At 44.4% G+C, this 21,200-nt stretch overlaps 1 protein-coding gene across 1 annotated transcript; it reads left to right on the top strand.

The window, feature by feature from the left end:
• Positions 1-3,729: 3,729 nt before the first annotated feature.
• OSTC (oligosaccharyltransferase complex non-catalytic subunit) lies at positions 3,730-10,667 on the top strand. The gene is made up of 4 exons (XM_033160261.1): positions 3,730-3,902; positions 6,624-6,717; positions 7,825-8,022; positions 9,672-10,667. The coding sequence occupies exons 1-4, from the start codon at positions 3,764-3,766 to the stop codon at positions 9,688-9,690; spliced, it is 450 nt and encodes a 149-aa protein (XP_033016152.1). The 5' UTR covers positions 3,730-3,763; the 3' UTR covers positions 9,691-10,667.
• Positions 10,668-21,200: the final 10,533 nt, after the last annotated feature.

Genomic DNA, 21,200 nt, shown 5'->3' with positions numbered 1-21,200 from the left:
GTTAAAATCTGACGGTTGCTTGTTTATTCTAACTCCTGAATCTTAATTCGTTTACATGATGAAAGTTTAATTGGCTTCAGTAGAATTTTTTAAATAAACGGGTGATTTTCGGAGACGGGAGGAGAAGCTTAATGTTTAATGAAAAAGCCCTATTAATATGCCTCTAATTTTGTTTTGAATTTATGAAGAACATTGGGAGTAGAAGAGTGATGCTGCAGGGCATGCTAAAAGTAAACTACCTCAGCTTGTGAGTTGCATGTTAAAGTAGTTTAAGCAGAGCCTTTTCTGTTAATTCTAATGAGAAAGGGAAAACTGGTTTTTAAAAGAGGAAATGGCTTTAAATTGACCCAGGAAAGTGTAACTGCTGAATGTGGTGGAAAGAGATAGCCTTTTAAACAGATGGTGTCATCCACCACTCTTCTGGGTATAAACAGAGCAATTCAACATTTGATGGGTTGAGACAGCCACCTAAACCTAAATAGCCGAATGCACCAAATCCTCTTTGTTCAGTAATTTAAAACTTTATATTAGTACTGTATACTAACTCCTTAGCTTATTGAAAATCTTGTGGGTGATGGAAATAATGATTTGAGTATAAAATGTTTATACACCTGACAATTTCTTGAAGTTTGTACTTCCAAAATGCTATTTAATCACGGGGGGGAGGGGGCAGGCTGAGCTGTAGCTCACAGTTATGGTGGCTGGGGTTGGGAGTCTAGTTAACAGCTGGAGGACCACCAGTTAGCCACTAATGGTTTGGGTGTTGTACTGGCTATTCCCCTCTGCTGACTCTGCTTAAAAAAAACAACAACCCAGATGTAACTCATTAACCTTAATTTCAATCTTGAAAACTGCATCTTTAATTATGAAGTTCCACATGTATATTGATCCTGTACATTCTGGCAAAGACATAGATGCGTTGACAAGCTGAGCAACAAAGAAGATTCAAAACAAAATAAAAAATAAACAATTCCTTCCAGTAGCACCTTAGAGACCAACTAAGTTTGTTCTTGGTATGAGCTTTCATATGCACACGAAAGCTCATACCAAGAACAGACTTAGTTGGTCTCTAAGGTGCTACTGGAAGGATTTTTTTTTTGATTTTTTTTTTACTATGGCAGACCAACACGGCTACCTACCTGTAAAAGAAGATTCAAGTTAGAGAGGGGGCTTGCTCTTAGAGAGCAACTCTGCCATGCTGTGGCTATTCTTATCAACTGCAATTACTATCACTAATTTTGTCATCTGGTTAGTATTTTTAAAATAATCAATTTATATATTCTTTCTTTTGAAAGAAACAAGAAGTCAAAGCAGGTACTCATGCACAGAAAGTCACAGAATTATAATACCCCCATATAAATATCATTAATGTGTTTTAAATCCAAGCAGCAGGTGAAACATTAAGCACAAACCATAAAGGTTATGAAACCCAAGAAGTCTTGTTCAACACCCCCAGAGATTATTCTAGGCAAAATTACACAAGGACTCTTTACTGTTCCCTCTACTACCTGACCATTCTAATGGTGTACCAACTGCACCCTTTCTCAAGAGAGTTTGCCCAAAGTTATTCATGCTCTAGTACAGTGTTTTTCAACCACTGTTCCGCGGCACACTAGTGTGCCGCGAGATGTTGCCTGGTGTGCTGTGGGAAAAATTCAAGAGAATTACTTTTTATATAGTCAATATAGGCACAGAGTTATTTTTTTTTTAACATTTTCTAATGGTGGTGTGCCTCGTGATTTTTTTCATGAAACAAGCGTGCCTTTGCCCAAAAAAAGTTGAAAAACACTGCTCTAGTAACATTAAGGCTAGGTGACTTTAATGTGCTGTATTTGAGACTGTCTTTAAAAACCAGTATGAAGGGAGTTTCACATACGGTCAATATGCTTCACTGCTCAATTCTTAGTTCTGATCTTGACCTTTGAAATCCTTAGCTCGAAATTCTACTGCCTTGTTCTGCTCTAAGGTTTATAAATAGTGAAGGATAACTGAGCAGCAAGTGGATGAAATTGGATGTTTTTCCAGGGCAGGGGGGTTCTTGAACAGTGGTTCATGAGCTTCATTTAGGTGGTCCATAATGTGGCTAAAGGGACCCAGGTGGCGCTGTGGGTTAAACCACTGACCCTAGGGCTTGCTGATCAGAAGGTCGGCAGTTCGAATCCCTGCCACGGGGTGAGCTCCCATTGCTCGGTCCCAGCTCCTGCCCACCTAGCAGTTCGAAAGCATGTCAAAGTGCAAGTAGATAAATAGGGACCGCTCCAGCGGGAAGGTAAACGGCGTTTCCGTGCGCTGCCCTGGTTCGCCAGAAGCAGCTTTGTCATGCTGGCCACATGACCCGGAAGCTGTCTACGGACAAACGCCGGCTCCCTCGGCCTATAGAGCGAGATGAGCGCCGCAACCCCAGAGTCGGACACGACTGGACCTGATGGTCAGGGGTCCCTTTACCTTTACCTTAATGTGGCTAAAAACCATACAGCACTTAGTGCAGCACATTCCAACTCCTGCAAAAGGCATAAAAATCATTAAGTTTTCCACCAACATCCTCAGCCTTTTCAAGTGGTTTGACAGAAAAAAATATGGAAACCACTGTTCCCAGGACAGCCGTTGCCAACCAAGCGTCTGGCAATTATTTGGGAATACAACTCCCAGTGTCGCTGTCCATTAGCAACACTGACTGGGATCTATGCGAGTTGTAGATTTTTTAAAAAAATGTTTAGAAGGGGCCTAGATCAGCAAAGCCTTTTCGAGAGATAATGCCATGTTATGCCCCATCTGCTCTGTACATTTAAAACAGCATCATGCATATTATTTTTATATACCGCCCTATGCCCAGAGGTCTCAGGGCAGTTCATATAAAAATATCACAGTATATAAAATATAAATAAAAGCAATAACGCAATAATTACCCACCCCCCAAAGGAGCCACATTTTAAAAGTCAAACAACCATGGTTTTCTCCAAAGAATTCTGGGGATTTTAGTTTGTTAAGGGTGCTGAGAATTGGTAGGAAACCCGGCTCAGAGAACTACAATTTCAGAGTTCCCTGTCAAGACGAATGGATCATTAAACCACTCTGGCTCTTTGAGGATAATAGAGGTCTTTTAACACCCTTAAAAAACTACAGTTCCCAGGATTGTTTGGGGACACCCATGATTGTTTAATGCAATATGATACTGCCACTGCAGATGGCTCCTTAGTCGGTTGCAAGAAAAGAAAAAGTATTGTGCCCTTTTTAAGATTAAGCGGAGTTTCCTTCTAATAAATACTGCACAAAATAGTAAGATGGAGGGTGTGACGTAGCAGCTGGCAGCTTCTACTTGGAATGTGGGCGCGGCTTACTTGAAGGGGCGTGGCTTGCGCGCGTCCTGGCAGGGCCACGTCTACCCGTTTAGAAAGCCACGTTGAGCGTTGCCAGGACTCGGCAGATCAGTATCCTCTCCCAGCCGCTCCTTACCGCACGCCGCAGGAGCCTTAAAAACCATATTGATAACGTGCCGCATTCAGATTCATTTTTCTCCACATTTATTCGTTTTGGGTTTCGTTTACGCGGCACACTGTTATTTTCCTTCCCCTCTCTCATGAGACGTGTTTGTATTGTTTCCCTTGCAGGACCCAGCTAGTAACCGCCTCAGCTTTCGTTATCGTACGGACGGTGGCCCCGAAGAGCCGATCGTTTCCGTAACGGCGCATGCGCGGGGGTAAGCTGCCGTTGGGAGACCAGGGGAGTTCGTGGCCTGAGGAGACGGGACAGGCGGGCCGTCGACATGGAGACGCTCTACCGGGTTCCGTTCGCGGTGCTGGAGTGCCCCAACATCAAGCTGAAGAAGCCGAGCTGGGTGCACATGCCCTCGGCCATGACGGTCTACGCGCTGGTGGTGGTGTCGTACTTCCTCATCACGGGCGGTAATTCCCTTGGGAACGACGGGAGGCTCTGCGCAGTGGGCCTTCAGGCGCGCACAAAAATACACGCGCAAACAAAAATACACGCAAATGCACACGCGCAGCTCATTCCTACCTCCTCCGTTGCCCCATATTCATATAATTTTCAGGTTTATGCCTCAATTAATTTACAGTCATTTTAACATTTCAAAACTCTACTTCCTTTCCTCCCCTCTTTTTGCGATTCCTTAAATTGATTTTTTGGGGATGCGGATGGCGCTGTGGTCTAAACCACAGAGCCTAGGGCTTGCTGATCAGAAGGTTGGCGGTTCGAATACCCGCAATGGGGTGAGCTCCCGTTTCTCGGTCCCTGCTCCTGCCAACCTAGCAGTTTGAAAGCACGTCAAAGTGCAAGTAGATAAATAGGTACCACTCCGGCGGGAAGGTAAACGGCGTTTCCATGCGCTGCTCTGGTTTTCCAGAAGCGGCTTAGTCATGCTGGCCACATGACCCGGATGCTGTACGCCGGCGCCCTTGGCCAATAAAGCGAGATGAGCGTTGCAACCCCAGAGTGGTCTGCGACTGGACCTAACGGTCAGGGGTCCCTTTACCTAAATTGATTTTTTAATATTTTCTGCATATCCGAATTTACGGTCACTTAATTTGTTCATTCATTCATATACCTTAAAGATATACTCTTATGAAAACTGCAGGTTATTATTACAGTAATCCTGCCAGTGTTCTTACCTGTTTACAATCCCTTTGTAAATATTCAATAAACCATTTCCGTTCTTTCTTCGTTGCCCCTTATTCTATTTGTAATCTTCCATTTAGGAGTGAAAAAAGGCAAACGTGTGGGGGAAAGGCATGAAAAGCAAATGGGTCTCTCGCCAGGCTTCCCGTTCGCCTGCCAGGGTGGTCTTGAGTTGTGCCTTGCTATGGAAGGGGTGTTTCTGTATTAATTGTTTTAGTAAAGCCCCAGAGACACTAGCAAATGAAAGTGACCCAGGGACGGGTGCAGAAATGCTACTGTTCCATTTCGTTAATTTCTTTTATTATTTGTTTATGCCCTGAAGCCTTTTCCCTCTAAGGAGTTTGAGGTGGCATTCCTTCTTGAGGAATCCCTGCAACAAACCACTTCCCAACCCCTCTTATTTGTATCCCCACAACAATGCCATAAGGTAGCTAAGGCTGAGAGGCACAGTGACTGGCCCACTGGGTCACTTGATGAGCTTCAGGGCTGAGCAGGGTATCAGACCCTGGCCTCCCAGGTTCTAGTTTGACACTGTCCACTATAGCACCATTGGCTGGCATATTTGAAAGTTTCTAAAGACACACCCCAGCCGAGCATTGCAGGGGGTTGAACCTGATGATCTTCGGACTCCCAATACTATGGTCCTATGAAAGCACTAGGCTGGTGTGAGGGGTGGTGGTCTGGGCAGTGTGGTCTGGAGAGAGGGATTTGTGGGCCCATTCTAAGTTGGAAATTGGCCCTTTGTGACGAGTGGTTGTCACAGGTAAGGTTAAAAAGGGGGGGTTAAAGGATGGTTAAGTTCAGTCAAAGGTGACTATGGGGTTGCGACACTCATCTCGCTTCAGGCCAAGGGAGCCAGCGTTTTTCCACAGACAGCTTTCTGGGTCATGTGGCCAACAGGACTAAACCGCTTCTGGTGCAACGGAATACCACAACGCAAACCAGAGCTCACAGAAACACCGTTTACCTTCCTGCTGCAGCGGTACCTATTTATCTACTTGCACTGGTGTGCTATCAAACTGCTAGGTTGGCAGGAGCTGGGACAGAGCAACTGGAGCTCACCCCATTGCACTCAACCTTTCAATCAGCAAGCCCAAGAGGCTACCGGTAAGTGGTTTAGACCACAGCAAGTAACTGAAAGGAGAGGAGGAACCAAAAGCTGCAGGTCTCTAGAGCAGGGGTCCCCAAACTAAGGCCCAGGGGCCGGATGCGGCCCAGTCGCCTTCTAAATCCGGCCTGCGGATGATCCGGGAATCCGTGTTTTTACACGAGTAGAATGTGTCCTTTTATTTAAAATGCATCTCTGGCTTATTTGTGGGGCCTGCCTGGTGTTTTTACATGAGTAGAATGTGTGCTTTTATTTAAAATGCATCTCTGGGTTATTTGTGGGGCATAGGAATTTGTTCATATTTTTTTTCAAAATATAGTCCGGCCCCCCACAAGGTCTGAGGGACAGTGGACCGGCCCCCTGCTGAAAAAGTTTGCTGACCCCTGCTCTAGAGGCTCTGCAGTGCTGCCTCCCTTTGCTGTGCAGCCCGGCAATATGGAGTGGGTGCTGCTATATTGCAGCTGAGGGAGACTCCTGATTGAGCTGGTCTTTCAGCAGAGCTGGAGAGAAAATAGACTGGACTGCAACCTGAAGTATTAATAATTGAGCTGTATTACAGGATTGTTGTAAACCATTTATTGCATTGTACACGCATGTAAGTGCATTGGTAATAATGGTGGATTGCATTGGAGGATTGTTGTAAGCTACACAACCACAGCCCTCCTCATTCTCCCTGAAACTTGTGATATGGTAATAGTAGCTGTGTACTCTACTTCACACTTTTGTATGTCTAAAACTAAATGCAGCCCACCATGTTTTTCACATACAAAAGACCTTACATCATGAACTTCCGACTTTCTTTCTACCTTTAGGCTTACGGAATGTGGTGTACTTGTGTATGTGCGTGCTTTCCAACTAAATTTACATTTTTCCCTCTCTGTAGGAATCATTTATGATGTGATTGTAGAACCTCCCAGTGTTGGCTCAATGACAGATGAACATGGGCACCAGAGGCCTGTGGCCTTCTTGGCTTACAGGTAGAAAATATACTCGATACTAGCAAAATGCATTTCTCTAAAGATTACAAGGGAGTATTTTGACAGTGAACTGCTGTTTACATGTTGAGCTGGCTGTTAGAACATTGTGATCAAAGCTCATTGTAGCTTTACCAAGCTACAAAAATGAATAGAAACACTAGCATCATTTTAAATTAAGTTGTTTAACTTAGTAGACAGTCCTCCTGCTGTCTGAGTTAATAGTCATTGAAACTAATTGTCAGAGAATACACACCATATGTAGCTGCAAGGAGTTGTAAATGTAAAGGGACCCCTGACTGTTAGGTCCAGTTGCAGACGACTCTGGGGTTGCGGTGCTCATCTCGCTTTACTAGCCAAGGGAGCCGGCGTACAGGTTCCGGGTCATGTGGCCAGCATGACTAAGCTGCTTCTGGCGAACCAGAGCAGCGCATGAAAACGCCGTTTACTTTCCCACTGAAGTGGTACCTATTCATCTAGTTGCACTTTGACTTGCTTTAGAACTGCTAGGTTGGCAGGAGCAGAGACCGAGCAACGGGAGCTCACCCCGTTGTGGGGATTCAAACCGCTGACCTTCCAATCGGCAAGCCCTAGGCTCTGTGGTTTAGGCCACAGTGCCACCCGTGTCCCTACAAGGAGTTGTAGGGCCATCCTATTTGGGGACTAGGGATCTAAAGCAACAATAAGTACCATGGCAAAGGGAAAACCAGTAATAAGTGCCTGACATATTCTGGAAAGAAATCGGGCTCTGTGTGTGTTGATAGTTATAGCTGAAGGAATAGCCAGAAGTTGGATGGGATTGCTTCACAGTAAATTATAGAGCTCTGGGTATGGTAGCTATCTGCACTGCTTTTGGGAACTTCTCATCTTTGTTTAATAGCATCATGTCTCTAATGGTTTCAAAGAGGAAGCAGGTTTTCCTGTAATGTGACACTGATCATTTCTTTTATTTTCTACCTTCCGCTGTATCATGATGACTGTTTTTCTTGTGTGTGAGAGTAGAATATATACATGCACCTATGTTTGTGAACTTTATACAATGTGACAGATTAGCCAGATAATCTGTAGCACTGCTGTTCAAACTAAAATATTTCCTTGTCTTGTATGCAGAGTAAATGGACAGTACATTATGGAAGGGCTCGCTTCCAGCTTCCTCTTCACAATGGGAGGCCTTGGCTTTATAATATTGGACCGTTCTAATGCACCAAATATCCCAAAGCTGAACAGATTTCTGCTGCTTTTTATTGGATTTGTCAGTGTCCTGTTGAGTTTCTTTATGGCCAGAGTATTCATGAGGATGAAATTACCGTAAGTAAATTGTTTCTCCTATGATTTTCGACCTCTACTTTTAATCTTTATCACAATCCAAAAATGAAATACCGTATTTTTCGCTCCATAAGACGCACCTAGTTTTTAGAGGAGGAAGGGGGGAAAGCCCTACTTTTTTGAGTATCAGCTGAAAGTGGTGCAGCTTTTATTGCAAAGGGAAAAGCCCTGCTTTTTGAGGATCAGCTGAAAGTGGTGCAGCTTTTTTTGCAAAGGGAGAAGCCCCGTTCTTATGGGGTTTAACTCACAGTTCTGCAGCTTCTAGTCCTACAGCCATTTCTACAGTTTCCAGACAGATAATCTAATCAGCCAGTCACATGTCACTGGGGAAACAAACAGCCTCCCTCTGCATTCAACAATGGAGGCCCAGGCAAGGGGGCGGGGCTGGAAAGGGAGCCTTATCTCTCTCCCGATCAGTTGCTGAACAGCTGTTCAGCAGCTTCCTTTCAACACCCCCTTCTCTCTTTGTAAATAAGAGAGCACGATCTGCTTTTGGCCCCTACGCAATTCGGCTCCAGGGACCATGCATTCGCCCCATAAGATGCACAGACATTTCCCCTTACTTTTTAGGAGGAAAAAAGTGTGTCTTATGGAGCGAAAAATATGGTAAGTACTAAGGGGAAAATAAAGGTATGGCAAGGTCTTTTCTCGTGTTTTTAAAACATTGTTTGGAGCTGTGTGAATTACACCGGAGGTGTTTTTTTTAATAGACAAGCAAATGTCTACTTTGGAGGAGTAATCATAATATTGAAAGATGCCAGGCCATGAAATCTGAATTATTATTATTATTTTTTAAACGGACTACATTGTCTGAGATGAGGGAATCAATACTATTTATTGGAAAAGCTATATAAGTACTGTTGTAAAAGGGATATCACAAACAACTAATATTGTTTACAGTAATCCTGCAAGGGAGATCAGTTTTATCCCCAGTTTGAGGGAGATTGAGGCAGAGTCCTGTGGCTAGCTTTAAAGTTCAGAAGGAAACCAAGAATGATTTAAGGAACATTTACCATCAATGTTTATTACCATCAAATTTATTATATATGTAGATCATGTCGCTAACCATGACTTCCAGCAATGTAAACCTGAAGCAAGCACATGAGAGTACAATAATTAAATATGACCCACAGATGGTTTCCTACACAGAAGTATCTGGTGTGTAGGGTGGCTTCCTATACTTATGTAGTGATTCTTTTATTTTATAAAAGATGCTTACGTTAGTGTTTTAAGCCCTAAAGCACTCCCACCCCAAATATCTGAAAGACTGCCTCCTTCACTGTCCTGGGTGTTAAGATCAGCAGAGGAGGCCCTCTTGGTAGCTCTACCCCTCTCAGAAACTCCAGGTGGTGATGGCCCAGGAAAGGGTGTTCTCTGTGGCAGTCCCTAAGTTCTGAAACGCCCTATCCACTCTGGCAACTTCCATTATACAGTTTTCAGTGAATGCCTTTGACACCTGAAATGTATACTTTAAGAACCCACCCTATTTTTGGTGATTGTAGCTTTTGCAATTGTGAGTAATCGCAACTGTTTTTAACATATTTTAAAATGTTGTAACCCACCCTGGTGAAGAGCAAACAATCAGTAATATATTCCTCCCTTCCTGTTCAAATATTCCCTTTGTCCTCTAGGGGCTACTTAATGGGTTAGTGCCTTATTGTGGAGTGTCGCAAAGCAGAAATCGGATTTTCTTCTCTTCGTGAAGAGGAATGAATAGCAAAAATTCCACAGCCCCACCCCTCCTGTCCAGAGAGACAAGAAAAAGAGAATGAACTAAGGAAAGGGCTGCTTTCTCCTTTTCTTCTTGTATAAAGAGCAACACTTGTTACGGGCGGTTAGTTTATTAACAGATTTGTGTCTATTTTTATGACTGTTTAAAAAAAGGCCTAATTGTATTGAACCTTAAATGTAAAACCTCTGTCCTTCAATCCTGTTCCTCTCCGCACCCCTAAGGCTTCAAGCCAAAAGTAATACTTTTATTCATGTACCACCATGGCTTGTTCTTGCTCCTTTTGAGAGAATTCGTTTTGTAAATGGGGGTGGGGGTTAGAGGAATATAAATTGATCGTTTTCATGAATGCAAATTGACAGATGTGTTTGTCAGTGATGCATGACTGCCATATACCACATGTCCCTGATACAGCAGCCTGCGATGGCAGAAAAAAATGTTGTGCCTGTCTCTGGGTTAGGCAGTCCAAGCTGACAGAGCTTATCACATATTGAGAAGCTGTGAGATGTCGAATAGTTGTAGGGTTGTGGAGGCTCCCAGTTGAGCTTTTGCTTCCTTAACCTCACCCTTGCCTAACAGGTGGTTGGTGTTGGAAAACATTTTGCATAGTGTGCAGGAGGGGCAGGGGTTGCTCTTGTGTAACTTTGAATATTGGGTACCGACTTCCACTTTCCACACCAGGCTCCTGCAGCAGAGCTCACCTGCTTTGCACATGCAGTATCTTCTCAGTTGGGGTGTGTGTTCTATCAGAGCAGTGTTTCGGGCAATGTTTACTTTGATATTCATTCTAACGCAGCAAGAGAATACATGTGTGAAGGAAAAATCCATTATTGTGTGAATGTAGTTCTTCCTCTTCATAAAAGATAAGAAATACATATTAAACATCTTTTCTACTAAATTACTTTGTGTTTAATACAGAGTTCATATATTTGAGCATTTTTGGCATTCAGAGTAAGTTGATAACTGTTTCATAACATCTCTGCCTGGTGGCCAGTATTATTTCCGTTTTACAGATGGGGAGAATGACTTGTTCCTGGCCACGTAATGAGTTTTCTGCTAAAACATAGACTTTTCCCCAGATGTTCCTGGGCCAATTTCCTGGGAATTTCCAAGGAATGATTCTGGGTCATCTTTTCATTTATAGCCTAGGTCCAGTTTGTTCTATTTACTCAAATTTCTGTACTGCCCTTCATCATGGAATGGTTTACAACATGTAAAATAAAATTACATTCAGTTCACAACATAAAAATACAAAATGAAAACACAAAAGACATACTAAAACAATAACAAACCATTAAGTGCCCTCCTACAAACACAGTTAAAAAGCCATAGAACAGTAATCAGTAAAGCACCTAGTTAAATAGAAACATTTTTGCCTGGCGCCTAAAGGTATGTAATAAAGGTGCCAGGTGAGACTTTTGTGATGCTACATTAAATTGTCTATACTACCTACCTGTGCATAATCTTGAGGCCCATTACTTGGAAATACTCTTATACTGCAGTCATTTACATCTCTGTTTAGAAGCAAGCCCTGCTGAATTTAATGGAGCATGTTTTTTTATATGACTGCAGCTTTAATCTTCTCCAGTGTCAGGGCAGGTGGAATCACACTAAGAGTTTTGGGTTGTGCCATTAATGTTTGAATGGCTCTTTGCTGTTACAGACTGGTCATGTAGACTTGGAATTTTTCACTTCAGGAGGCCCAATAGCTTTAATTTATTCTGAGTTATGTTACTACTGGGTAGCATAAGACACTTTGGTCCCATCAAGCTTTGCTGTCTATCCTCTTGTCCCTCATTTTTTTGTTTTTAATGAAAGTGACAGGCCATAGACTTATCCCTAATTTTTTTTTATGAAAGTGACAGACCATAGACTTAACAGTGCATATTTTATTTTATTTTCTTTCTATACCGCCTTATACCCAAAGGTCTCAGAGTGGTTTACATAAAGGATCACATACATAAAATCAAAATACAAACAACCCAATAAAAAACGCTAAAAAGAGCCATAATTTTTAAAAGGGTATAGGATGTAGATCAGGTCAGGGAAAGGCCTGGTTAAAAAGGAACGTTTTTGCCTGGCGCCTAAAGGTGTATAGTGAAGGTGCCAGGTGAATGAACTTCCTTGGGGAGAGTATTCCACAGATGGGGAGCCACTGCAGAGAAGACCCGTTCTCGTGTTGTCACCCTCCTGGCCTCTCGAGAAGGAGGCACATGAAGAAGGGCCTCAGAAGATGATCTAAGGTTCTGGGTAGGTTCATATGGAAAGAGGCGGTCCTTGAGGTATTGCGGTCCTGAGCCGTTTAAGGCTTTATAGGTCAAAACCAGCACTTTGAATTGGACCCGGAAACTAATTGGTAGCCAGTGCAGTTGGACCAGGATTGGTGTAATATGCTCAGACCGTCTTGCTCCGGTGAGCAACCTGGCTGTTGAATTCTGCACCAGCTGAAGTTTCTGAACTGTTTTCAGAGGCAGCCCTACGTATAACTTACATGACTCCTGATCCCCATCAAATGCCTCTTCTGAACAGCAATATGCATTTTTAGTGGCAGTAGAACCCCCTTTGGGTACACCAGAAAACCTGCTAACAGAGGGGATGTAATACTGTTGCCGTATTTTGAAAGCCACAAATACAGATACAGTGGTACCTTGGTTTAAGAACAGCTTAATTTATGAACAGCTTGGATTAAGAACGCTGCAAACCCGGAAGTAGGTGTTTTGGTTTGTGAACTTTGCCTTGGAATAAGAACATGTTTCGCTTCCTGTTGAGTGTGTTCTGCGCTGCTATGGGAAAGCACGCCTTCGTTTAAGAACGCTTTGGTTTAAGAACGGACTTCCAGAACGGATTAAGTTCGTAAACCAAGGTACCACTGTATATCAAAGAAAGTGATTAAGTAGGTATTACATTGTTTTGCCAGCAGGTGGCACTGCTTGCATGGATTTTGTGCATTCAAGTGAAACATAATGAGATTTATTAATAGGATTTACTTATACCATTCTGAGATAAATAAAATGAGATAAGAGAAGTAGGGAAAAGGTAGTTTTTATCAAACTTGACTGTAATCAGTTTTCTTTAGGAATGTTCTTGTGGCAGCAGTTCAGTTTACAATCTCTTCCTCTTTTGCTCTACTTTTCATTCTACCCTCCCTTCAGTTTATTTTTAACTTGGAATCTATGTTCTTCTTTCCTCAGTCATCTGCACATGGGCTCATATGATTCACCCTAGAAACAAAATATCTGGCTACATCTTAACAGCAATATTTACTGGGAATGTAATAAAGGCACTATTGTTGCTAAGCTATAATTTCCTGGTCCTGGCTGTTAAAATGCCCCTGAACCACTAAATATGTGGAACAGTCTTAAGTTTCTTAGAACTGCAATTGTTTTGCTGAACAGTAACCTAATCTTTTGCAGACGTGGAAAATGAACGCCACCCACATGATAGCAAATACAGGCAAAGTTTCATAATAGTAAATTCATAAACAGAAATGAGGGAGGACATAATCAGCCAAGTGCTGCTTCCATCTGGAGCTAATGGAAATGATTGGTAGATTACGCAGATACAGCTGTGCCGATGGAACCTAAGTGTCAATGTAAATGTTTGATCAATGTTGCCCCAATACATGATAAGGTCCAAATATGCCCATATTTCTGACCTGCCTAAGACCATGTCATGACCCCAGAATTGGGCTTCCTAGCTCCGTCATCAGAGCATGAGACTCCTAATCATGAACTCCATCTTTGGCAAAAAGATTCCTGTATTGCAGGGGATTGGACCAGATTACTCTTGTGGTCCCACCCAGCTCTGTGATCTTCAGATAATGAGGCTGGCGGTTTCAAGTGGGGAAGGGAATTGTCCTCAGGATCAGAATCACTTGTGCAAGAGGATCTCATTGTGCCATTACCTGTCCAGCATGAAAAGGTCATGTTGCTCACTTCTGACTCCAGCTCAGAAACCCTAGTAGAACCATGGTACCCTACACCAGGCAAAGGCAAACTCCGGCCCTCCAGATGTTTGGGACTACAATTCCCATCATCCCTGACTATTCATCCTGTTAGCTAGGGATAATGGGAATTGTAGTCCCAAACAGAGTTTGCCTATGCCTGCCCTACCAACTCCATTGGAATTTATTACTCCTAAAGCAGTCTGGACCCCTTTAAATGCAAAGGCTGCTCTCATGGAAAGTAGAGCCAAATGCTGAGATAGAGCTATACCTGCTATATTGTTGTTGTTGTTGTTGTTGTTAAAATTTGTTAGTTGCTTTGTCTTGCCCAAAACAACTTACAACCAACCAAACAGGCTGAATCTCAAGATGGCTGTTGCGCTCTGCTGTTACGGAATCTCCAGCCTGAATCCTGCATGGAGCTGTCCAGGGTGCCGCCGAAGCCTTGCTTTGTTTCCGTGTTGCTGAAGCTGTTGCTTAAAGCAGAACATACCGGTATTCGGCTAAGGAGCTGGTGTGCAAAAAGTTTTAAGTGGCATATGACATATTTAACAAGTGACATATGTGCTTCCTTAAATCCAGTGTTTGGATTCCTTATCCCATGGCCTAACATGTCCCTTTGCTGTTTCAGCTGCTATGCCCACAACTGAACAATGCAGATCTAGCTGTTGTCCTGCTAGCTGGGGCTGATGGGAATTGTAGTCCAAAAACATCTAGAGGACACCTGGTTGGCTAAGGCTGATTTGCACCTTGGTGACTTCCAAGTTGGACTACTGCAGGCATAGGCAAACTCGGCCCTCCAGATGTTTTGGGACTACAACTCCCATCATCCCTAGCTAACAGGACCAGTGGTCAGGGATGATGGGAACTGTAGTCTCAAAACATCTGGAGGGCCGAGTTTGCCTGTGCCTGGACTACTGCAACATACTGTGTGTGGAACTGGTCTTGAATGTGGCTGCAGAATGCTGCCACTTGCCAGTTGGCAGACTTGAGTCAACTCATAATGCTTGTCATGAGAAAACTCTTTGGCTACCAATTTGTTTTGGGCTCAGTTCAAGGTCTGTTAAAGCCTTAAATGGTCTAGAATCGCTTCCTGTATAAATTCCTGCATCACTTGAGAGCCACTGAACTGGGCCCCGTGAAAGTGTCATATGTGGTCAGGTGGACCTCTACAAGAAGCAAGGCTTTTCCTGCTGCAACCTCCGATATGTGGAGGTTATTCCTCCCTATTGTCTTGTTGGATGCAAATTAAAACCTTCATTTTTCCGTCCACCTTTGATAATTGAGAATTGCTGGTGTCTGATACACTGTATTTGTTACAGCCTGTTTTTAGTTGGTCTTCTTCTTTGGTGATCACTCATAGCTGATTAAGATGCTCTTCCATGAACATGGTCTTAACAGTGAGTTCGTAAGTGACTCTGGGGGCCACACGTATTTCCACAGTGGGGACATAGGTTTCCGGGCAGGAATTGATCATGATAAGGGTTTGCTGAATGTGCCTTCCTCTTAGCTCATTTTTCCTTTTCACCCTGAGTTTATGCTTCTTCAGAGTCATGACACCTTTGCTATTGATTGGTGAGATATTTTTTTTAAGCGTGGTACACTGCTTTGAATTCTTTATCCAAAAGTGACAGAAATGAATGCACTAATTCCATGCTAAAAGGGGATCTGAACATAATGTGTTTTGTGTGTGGTTCTGCTAGGAAACTTGCCACACACAAAACACATGTTTCTAGCCTGCAATCTAAAGGCCATATTCACTATCTTCCTGCTTCCTTCCTTTCCTGTTAGCCTTTTTTACTTGGCAAGGATGCACTAGCTGCCCGTGGACTTAAGGTGCATAGCTCAGTGACAACATAAATGTTTTGTATGCAGAAGGTCCCAGGTTCAATCCCCGGCAGCTCCAGGTAGGGCTGGGAGAGACCCTTGTCTGAAATCATGGAGAGACACTTCCAGTCAGTGTTGACAATTCTGAGGTAACTGTACTGTTGAACTGGCTGCAAATGGCTTGTGCAGCCTTTGTTTCTTCCACACACAGCTACTTGGAATCAGGACAGCTTTGAGCTCAGGAATCTCTGTTTCAATAACTCTCTCAGGCTTTCAGTGTCAGGCTGCAGAAGGCTATTTTTGACCCATTCCAGAGTGGTAATGTGTGAAAATACCTAACACTTCTCCAGCCCTGTTAGGAAGCTTAGCATCTCAGCAGCAGTTTTATAGGGTAAGGCTACAAAAGGTAAAAGGTAAGGTAAAGGACCCCTGGACAGTTAAGTCCAGTGAAAGGCAACTATGGGGTGCAGCTCTCATCTCACTTTCAGGCCGAGGGAGCTGGCGTTTGTCCACAAACAGCTTTCCGTGTCATGACTAAACCGCTTCTGGCACAATGGAATACCGTGACAGAAGCCAGAGCGCACGGAAACACTGATTACCTTCCTGCCACAGTGGTACCTATTTATCCACTTGCACTGGCGTGCTTTCGAACTGCTAGGTTGGCAAGAGCTGGGACAGAGCAACGGGAGCTCATCCCGTCACAGGGATTTGAACCGCCGACCTTCCAATTGGCAAACCCAAGAGGCTCGGTGGTTTAGACCACAGCACCACCTGCGTCTACAGGATAAAAAAAACTCCATTAGTAGTGCATCTGTCTTCCCTTTAAATCCACTAATCAACACTTCTTTTTTGTTTGCCTTTTTTCTTCTGCAAAGCTGTAATATGCTAACTCAAATACATACCCTCTCTTAAACCCACAAGGTCTTAAAAAAAAAAAAAAAGTTCAGCAAACTGCTGGTCAATCACTTTCTCACTGTTTTGGTTTGGAGCTCCTTTCTGCCTAGGAACCAGAAGGGACGCACACCCTCCACCGGCAACCCAATCCACTCCCTTGATGATGATGGTGCCATGTGTTGTGGCTTGTCCTGAGCTAACCCCTTTCCTCCCACAGGGCTTTGTGCTGAGCTATCTCCCCTTGCCTAGTGTGCTCCTTTTAGCTGCATGCTGTTGATCAAATGAGCAGCTATAAGCATAGCATTTAAACAGGCAAGCCCATGAAAGATCGTATTCATTTTCACACTTGGCTTGTGTAAGCCATGGACACTGGGAATGAAGGATCAGGTTTTTGCACTGGGTGAGAGATTCCCTTAACCATAAAAGAAGTCCCAAGCGGGTTAGTTTTCCTCAGTAATAGGGACAACTCTGGTGGGTAAAAGTTCTGCCCACTCACTGCCTGGTCATTTAGAAATGCAGGAGAACGCTGCTCCATCAACCAGAGTCTGTTTTCAGCTAGCTTCCTGCCTCCTTACTGACATCCCAATTTTTGCTATGCTTCCCAAGGGAGCTGCAGTCTGAAGCTTTTTCACTTACAGATTATTTGTAGTATTTTTTAATGCTTTGCCTTTCAGGAAACTACATTTTGAAGGTAATATTGCATTTTGGGATGCCGTTCCAGGCTGTTGGATTCCCCTAGAAGCAACTTTCCCCCCCTTTCATTTTTGGACTATGAGCTGTGTTTATGCTGTTCTATACCAATGTTAGGTTTGCAAGCAATGGTATGTTTTTTGGTTCATGCTAAAATGTTTGGATTCTGGCTGGTGTTCATGCATAGGGTTAGAAAGTACATCTTACATAATTTGGCACCTGAAAAAAGGGAATGGGAACACAGGATAGTGTCTTACACAGAGTTTGAATATTGGTTCATCTAGCTCAGTACTGTCCAGTCTTGGGTGGCAGTGACTCTCCAGGTTTTCAGGCAGGGCCTCACCCAGCCCTAGCTCAAGATGCCGAAGACTGAACCCAGGACTTTTTGCATACAAACAGGTGCTCTACCACTGAGCTACTGCCCTTAGACCAGGAAAACCTGGGTTCAAATCTCTATTTGCCCATGGTGTTCAGTGGGTGATCTGCAGCCAGGCACGTTCTTTCAATTTAACTTATCACATAGCGTTGTTATGATGATAAAATAGGCGACAGCTCCTATGAGGAAGGGTGTTCTAAATACCAGCAATGTCATCTAGATATAGCCAGAGTCAGACCTAGAGTACAGGTTAATACCCAAATATTTCAGTACACAAATATTGCAGTAGACAGATAGCATCTAGGACTGAACGCTGTGAGCCTGGACAGATCTGGGTAGATAAGATAAGACGCAAGATAGCCCAGACACAACAACAAGTCAAACCAGTGACAACCAAATGCATATAATGGAAGGGAGCTTTTCTTTGGGTTACAAGCTACTGCCACAACCAAAGTCAAACTATTTCAGGAGTCACCAGCCTCTGGGGTCCTGGGGATACATTGTGAACTGTAGAAATGGTAGTGGCACCACAACCACACACACACACACACCTCAATTAGTCCACACATGCAACCATGAAAATGGCAACATTGAGCACCCCACCCACTCTCCACTCCTACCAGCATTCAGGCTAGAAGAGGCCTTCTGTTGGAGCCAGTAGAAGGGCTTTTTCAGGCCTAATTGCAGCAGGGAGGGGCAATATCAGGGATGGGGTTTCAGCTGGTGATGGTTAACCTCACACCTCTCTCTAGTTGTGAGCCACAAAATCACAATGGGGCAGTTGAGCAGACACACAGCCCCTCAGCTCTGCGTCCCTTTTGTACTTTTGCCTGCTGATTGCAGCATCTGGGGCTTGACGAGGCAAGTGACCCTCACCTGTTCCAGCTTACTCCAGCTGAGGAATCACACCCCTCCTCCCTGAGCTAACGAGCTCCACCTGGCCAGGGAACTGGGCTGTGGGCCCTTGCCTGCCTCAGCCTCTTAGAGTGCCGCTTCCACTGCTCCCTACGCCTCAGAGCCTGCCATGTTTGTGGAGACAGGGGCCCCTCAGGCTCTGGTGATGGGTCCTGCTGCTCTGGTTCCTGACCACCATCCCCTCGTCATCCTCCATCATCCTGTGAGTACTTCCTTCTCCATCCATATTTTCAAGGGCCAAACTGGATGATATCCAAGCTAGATCTATCCCCTGAGTGAAGGATTCTTTTATACAGTGTGCCAGTGCAGCGCCCATCTCTAACTGATCCAGATTGTGATTGAAGGGGACAGTTCAAATAGCTAAATATCCCATATTGATTATGAATGCCTTAATTGCTTTCTAAGCTTGTCTATTTGTGTATCATTCACAGCATTTGTGCATTAATATATTTTCTGTATTTTTGTAATATTAAGAGAGACAAAGGAATGTGCCTAATGTTGCTTCTTCAACTATTTCTGGGAAATCAGCCAAAAACTGGCCAGCAGCTTCAAAGTTTTGATAACGTGTACGGTCCTGGAATTAAAACAATGGCCTGTTAATACAGAAATAGCACCTTGGCTGTTACCATAGAAACACCATCACGAGAGAGGGGGACGGAAAGCCCATTTAAAGGAATGTGCCGTTAATTGTGGTAGCCTTTAATGGGCTTAAGAGCTGGGTCTTGTTGATTGATCATACTGGAGGGCATCAGCTTGTTGGAGTTGGGTATCCTTACATGTATTGGTATGTATTGATGGCATATTTGTGTAATGTTCCTATGGGTCTTTGGGAGAGGGGCAGCTCTGAGTTGTGTGAGCAAGGGGGGGCTCTCAGCCTTGGACGGGATGCATGCGCTTGTCTGAGCAGACAGGAGGAATGCAGCTGGAGTTGGCTCCTGCCACCTGTATTAACATTAATTCAGTCCATTAAGATGTAAGGTATTTCCTAGTTAGTAGACTCATCCCCTGCATGGGTATGTATTGATTTATGCTTTTGTATTTCCTATCTAATGCAATAAGTATTATTGCCGGTTAATTGAAGTTATGCTTTCTTGCTGATTAGGCACACACACATGCATACAATAGCGGATCTGTGTGCTCACAAGCTAGGTGATGTTGCTATATTTCTGGGAAGCCTGCCAAGTATATTCAAAGCTCGCCAGGTACACATTCCCAGACTGGGGAGGCTAGGGAGGTTACCCTCCTAGGGAACATGGAACCTTGAGCCAATTTTCGGTTTCTATTTTCGGTTTCTGTATTGCCTTATAATGAGTACGCGCCAGTCTCTCAGTGCTCAGTCCAACTTTTGGATTGTGCCTTTTGCTTTACATATGTAACTCAAAATAAATCCTGCTGAACCCTGCATGGTGTTTTGCCTCTTCGTGTTCCTGAATCCACCGCTCAAGAGCTCAAGAGCCCATTATGGTCTTACATTTGGCGTCCCTGGGTGGGCTGGGGCTCTTTGAGTGTTGGATGCTGACATGAAGGCAGGTCTGTGCCTTTTCTGGTGTGGCTTGTGGTCGTTGGAACACTTGAAAGTTTCTGTGCACACCGGCTAGCTTTGGCTGGGAAACTGAAAGCCGTTGCTGCGGCCACCGCCTTGCCGCAAAGGAACAGACGCGAGGAACAGGAGAAGGAGCAGCGCTGAAGGGCAACCCGCGGGAAGGGTAAGTAAGGATCCCCCTGGGAGAGGGGATAGGGAAAGAAGAATTGATCATTCTTCTGGGAGGCAGGCACATAGGTTTGTACGAGTGGACCCGATCAGTCCATAAGACAACTGAAAGCCGCTCCCTAGGTAAGGGTGGACGTTTTGAACACCCAGAAGGGAACTAGGACGTCTTGGATGTCTTAGAAATTGGGAGAGGGCTAGTGGGCACGCACAGGTATAAGACGTGACCCAACGCTGCTCTCAAAAGAGGAAAGGGAACTGGGACGTCTTGATGTCTTAGAAACTGGGAGAGGCTAGTGGGCACGCACAGGTATAGACGTGACCCAACGCTGCTCCCAAAGGAGGAAAAAGGGTTGGACGTAGGTGAAACGTCCAGAAGGAACCAGAGATAGGTTGGGAAGGTGGTGTGTGAGGCGCCTGTGTGGTTGTAAAGAGTGTATGAGTGGGGGACCGTAGAGGAAACCAAAACTGAGTGTGGATCTCTGCCTTGGCAGAGACGGGACTGGCAAGTAGTGAGATTCCTGTGTGCAGGAGACTGCCCAGGCCACGAACCCCGGGTGCGAGGGTGTGTGTGCAAGCACGTTTGAAGGCGCGGGAAATGGGGGGAGGTTCTTCAACCCCACTGACCCCGCTCCAGTGCATTTGAACAACTGGAAGTTAGCTAACAAAGGCAATGCCTATGGTATCAAGCTAGACAAAGAAAAGATGAGAAGTCTTTGTGAAGTGGAATTGGCCAACACTAGACACCGGATGGCCATCTGAGGATCCTATGATCCTGTGAAAGTGAACCCACTGTGGGCAGCAGTAATCCAAACACGTTTGGATCAGATTCCATATGTAATATATGGAAAGGGTGTAATAGACCAGAACCCGAAGGAACAATGCAAAAGAAGATAATGCCATGCTCTGGAGAGAAAGCACAGGTTGCAAGTAGCAAGTGATCTCGACAGAACAGATGTAGACATTGTTCAGCAGACAACCCTTATGTTCCCAGTGCTCCATTCCAACCCCCACCGAGTCAATCGCCGCGAGGCCAGGCTCCAAGGGCAGTAGAGGAACAAGGAGGAAGACAGAGGCA

Source organism: Lacerta agilis, chromosome 9 (genome assembly GCF_009819535.1).
Source record: "Lacerta agilis isolate rLacAgi1 chromosome 9, rLacAgi1.pri, whole genome shotgun sequence".
NCBI classification, from domain to species: domain Eukaryota; kingdom Metazoa; phylum Chordata; class Lepidosauria; order Squamata; family Lacertidae; genus Lacerta; species Lacerta agilis.
Note: the sequence above shows the minus strand (reverse complement) of the source record. Positions and strands in the feature narration are given on the sequence as shown.

What these genes read in the sequence shown, in the direction of transcription:
- OSTC (XM_033160261.1), top strand. Translation starts at nt 3,764, where the DNA reads ATGGAGACGCTCTACCGGGTTCCGTTCGCGGTGCTGGAGTGCCCCAAC. An exon ending in GTACTTCCTCATCACGGGCG is followed by an intron (nt 3,903 to 6,623) that starts GTAATTCCCTTG and finishes CCCTCTCTGTAG; the next exon opens with GAATCATTTATGATGTGATT. An exon ending in GTGGCCTTCTTGGCTTACAG is followed by an intron (nt 6,718 to 7,824) that starts GTAGAAAATATA and finishes TCTTGTATGCAG; the next exon opens with AGTAAATGGACAGTACATTA.